At 33.9% G+C, this 4,227-nt stretch overlaps 1 protein-coding gene across 1 annotated transcript; it reads right to left on the bottom strand.

The window, feature by feature from the left end:
- LOC115721280 (putative pentatricopeptide repeat-containing protein At5g08310, mitochondrial) lies at window positions 1-3,136 on the bottom strand. The gene is made up of 2 exons (XM_030650546.2): window positions 485-3,136; window positions 1-390 (listed from the first exon to the last, which is right to left on the bottom strand). Exons 1-2 carry the CDS (start codon window positions 2,997-2,999, stop codon window positions 380-382), a joined length of 2,526 nt encoding a protein of 841 aa, XP_030506406.2. The 5' UTR covers window positions 3,000-3,136; the 3' UTR covers window positions 1-379.
- Between the last annotated feature and the right edge of the window lie 1,091 nt (window positions 3,137-4,227).

Raw genomic sequence — 4,227 nt, 5'->3', positions numbered from 1 at the left:
TGAAAGAGTAAGCTCTTTCGTCAATTTTACATTGATTTGCACAGAAATAACATTTACATCCACCCACTTGGGTTGACACTTACACATGAAGACTGGTATTGTTATTGCAATAACTATTCTAGTAAATATTACTACCGAGTAAAAAGAATGGATATGAGTTGATAGGAGAGGATAACTTACCATTAACAAACCAGTAGATTTAGATTGTACAAATAAAAAAGCTTGCCCTGAAAGCTATGGTATTAAAGATTATAAACCAAATATAGATACAAGTCTTTCTCCATAAAAAGAAAAAAAGAATCAGGTGTACACTTGCTTGTACTTGCAGACCTACATATATCTTAATCCCATCCACCCCATTTCATACAAGCCCAGCCAACTAATTTGTTCCTGTTTTCAACCAATCCAATCCACTATAGAAGATTATTTTCAGCACAACAAAGAATCTTGGCTCTGCAGTAATTATACTACATTTAAGACTGACCTTCACTTCCAAAGTCTGAAAGATTAATGGATGGTATCTTTTCCTCTGCAATCAGAGCTTTTACACTAGAGGAAGTAATGTCATCTGCTAACAACTTAAGAGTAGCATCTTTTACTATTGAATGGTTCTTATCTGCTTGATCTGGAACAATTCCTTTGTCAAACATCTCTTTGAAAATGTCAAATGCCTTGGACATATTTGAGTTAGAGAGAAAAGCACTTAGTAATGTTGTGTAGACAAAACTATCAGGTTTCATTTCCATTTCTTCCATTTTCCGGAGATAAACTAGAGCAGTATCAGGCCTATTGCACTTTGAAAGACCACAAATTAGAGCCATAAAAGTAATTCTGTTTGGATCACACTCATTACCTTTAATGTCTTCCCAGAGTTTTAGAGCATCATCAGGCCTCCCAGAAGCACATAACCCATCAATTAATGTTGTGTAAGTTATGACACTAGGCTCTCTCTCTAGATCAAACATTGTTGATAGGCAATGCATGGCCTGATCAATGGCGCCAACTTTACACCATCCATCAATCAGCAGATTGTATGTAACAACTGATGGTACAAGTCCTTTCAACACCATTTCATTCACGAGATTCTCAGCTTCTGAGATTCTTTGAGCTTTACAAAGCCCATTTATCAATGTATTATAAGCAACAACATCAGGACAAGACCCTTGGGCACAAATGTCTTTGAACAGGTCCAGAGCACGATTTAGTTCTTTAGACTTTATTAAGCCATCCATAGCAGCCGAATAAGTAATTATATCGGGAACGAAACCTTCTTGAAGCATGTCATGAAGAAAATTACAAGCTTCAACCACCTTTCTACGAGTACAAAGTCGCTTGACTAGTAAGGTTGAATATTTCCTCCATGGTACATGTCCATGTTGACGCATTCTTTTCAGCAGTTCAAGTGCTTCTGCAACATTTTCTCTTCTACATATGCACCCATATAAAGAATTATGAGTAAATTCTGTTGGTTCAAGTCCCAAATCCTCCATATCTCTCAGGAGCTCATAACTTTCTTCAAGTCTATTTGAATTGCACAGTTTATCAATCAAATTATTATATATTAATATATCTGGTTTGCAGCCAATCTGGATCATATCTTTGATTAGGCTTATAGTCATATCAAACTTACCAGTCTTTAGCAAACCCTCAATAACAGTTCCAAAACAAGAAGTAATAGGGCGAATATTCATCTCAAGGTGCTTTTTCACTATGAAACCACTATCAGTTTTATCCCCCATGATTGTCCGGAGCAGATTATGAGCTTTATCAACCAAACCCACATTGATAAGACATTTCAACACAGAATTATAAAGCAAAATGGCAGCTCCTTCATCCATATCTTCTTTTCCTTCTGCAAGTAATTGAAGCATGTCCTCTTCACTAGAACAACATGATATGAGCTTGGCAACTATTCGAACATCAGGGCGGATTCCCCTCTCCTTCATTTCTGAATACAAACACAAAGCTTTCTCGAGTTCTTTGTTCTCACAGAGTCCTCCAATCAACACATCATAAAGGGCAACATCAGCACCAAAACCTGACTTTTGCATTTTACTGAACAACTGAAGAGCTTTATCCACTCTAGATTCTTTCACAAACCCATTAACCAAAACATAAAATGTCTTCTCATTCAACATAAGATTGTGATCCTCCATTCTTTCAATGAACTCAAACGACTTATCCACCTCACCCCACTTGCTATAAGACAGTATAAGAATAGAAAACACATGGGCATCAACCCAATTCCTCTCAAGCATTTGATGGAAAATATTCAAAGCATTTTCAAACTTACCTGCATTGCTATAAGCTCCTAATATAGGAGTCAACGTGTACTTATTGATCTCCCACCCAGCATTTAACATTTCCTGAAACCTCATTTCTAGCAAATCAATCGAACTAGACTGAGATATTACTTCCAACAAACAATTATAGCTATAACCATTAGGAACACAAAGCCCCCTCTTCTTAACATGATCAAACAATATATTAGCTTCATCAACCAATCCCAAACTACCCAGAAGTCTTAAAAAGAAACCCAAACCCCCGGGAGTGATCGAGCAATTGGAGTTAACGAAATCTAAAGCCAAAGCTTTGAGTGCGGCATTTTGTCGAGCACGTGATAGGATGGAGGCCATGGCAGTATAAGTATAACCATTGTGCCTAAACCCATGTTGATTTGAGACCCAAGTGAAGAACAAGTGAGCAACTTTCCAGCTCTTGAGGTTATTTAGCACGGTTTCAACGAGATTGGTGGTGAGAACCGGAGCGAGGCGCTTCAGGTCTGGATTTTCTGGGGAAAAGGGAGATTTTGTGAAGATGGAAATGAGACCATGGGCAATGTCTGCGTGTTGGGAGTTGTTGAAAGGAATATGGGTGGAGAATGGAGAAGGAGAGATGATCTTGGTGAAGGAATTGGAAATAGAAAGGAGTTGGTAATGATATGGGTTTATCAATTTGAAGAGAGTTGTATGAGTTTTTGAAATTCTAGTCACTGTCATTTCATACCAAAACTAACCAACCTTCTTCTCATCCAATCTTGTAATACTGTTTTTCTTTAAAATGACTTGTACTCAACCTAGTGAACCTTATTGAATTGTGTACATGTAAAATTAATTGTACCAGCAACTTTAATATGTAGTTGTATAATATTATTTTCTAAAATTTTTAGTAGCAGAAGTAATAAACTATGCTTATGTGGTTAAACTATATATATTTTAGTAAGTTGGTCCTTAAATTTTATTTTTTAGTAAATTAGTCTTCAAATTATATAAGTTTTGATAAGTTGGTCCCCAAACTTTATATTTTAGTAAATTGATCCCCAAACTTTTATTTCTTACCAAACATTAAGTTTGGTTGGGGGAAATGAAAATATAAGAATGAGAATGAGAATGTGAATAAGAATAGAAATGGAATGGAATAAAATTTAAAATGCATACAAAAATTTGATAAAAAAATCATTAAATTTTTTCTCTTGTTACATTGGAATGATTTTTCCTTCCTTTTTAAAATGGAATAGTCATTACACCAAAATAGTAGAAAGAGCATTCCATTGGAATGTCATTTCAATACCTTAAGAGCATGTTTGCTTTAGTATAATCAAGATTAGAATGGAATGGAGATTACAGTTATAATATTTAGTTGGGCCTTTTAACTTTTGTAATCCTCTACATTGCAATGAGTATTACCCCACTTGCATAAATTCTCATTACATGAGTATGACTCATGAACGAGGATTACAATTACCAATACATTACAAAAAGACTTTTCTACCTTTCTCTCTTACCTCTTTATCAAATATAGTTGACAATAAATAAAATGAGGATATTTTGGTCAATATATTAATTAGTCAATTTTATTTTTATACTAAACCAAATACAAAAAAAATTGATTACAATGTTCATTACAAAATAAACCAAACATGGTAATAGTAATCCCATTACTATTACCATTACATTCCATTAACATTCCTATTACCATTACAATTACATTCAAGTCAACCAAACACTACCTAAAATACAACCAAATAAAGGAATGGAATGAAAATTATTTTCTTTTCATTCCATTCCATTTTATTACCTCCAACCAAATGACATTCCCACTATTAGATATTGATATTTTTATTAATTATTTTACTTACTTTAATTTATGTTTTTGTGTTAAATTCAAATATTTTTTTTTTTAATAATTTGAGAAAAATAGTTATATTAATATTTTTATTTATTATAT

Source organism: Cannabis sativa, chromosome 2 (genome assembly GCF_029168945.1).
Source record: "Cannabis sativa cultivar Pink pepper isolate KNU-18-1 chromosome 2, ASM2916894v1, whole genome shotgun sequence".
In the NCBI taxonomy this organism is placed as follows: Eukaryota; Viridiplantae; Streptophyta; class Magnoliopsida; order Rosales; family Cannabaceae; genus Cannabis; species Cannabis sativa.
Note: the sequence above shows the minus strand (reverse complement) of the source record. Positions and strands in the feature narration are given on the sequence as shown.

Bases quoted from the DNA above. Each gene is read 5' to 3' on its own strand.
- LOC115721280 (XM_030650546.2), bottom strand. From the start codon at position 2,999: ATGACAGTGACTAGAATTTCAAAAACTCATACAACTCTCTTCAAATTG.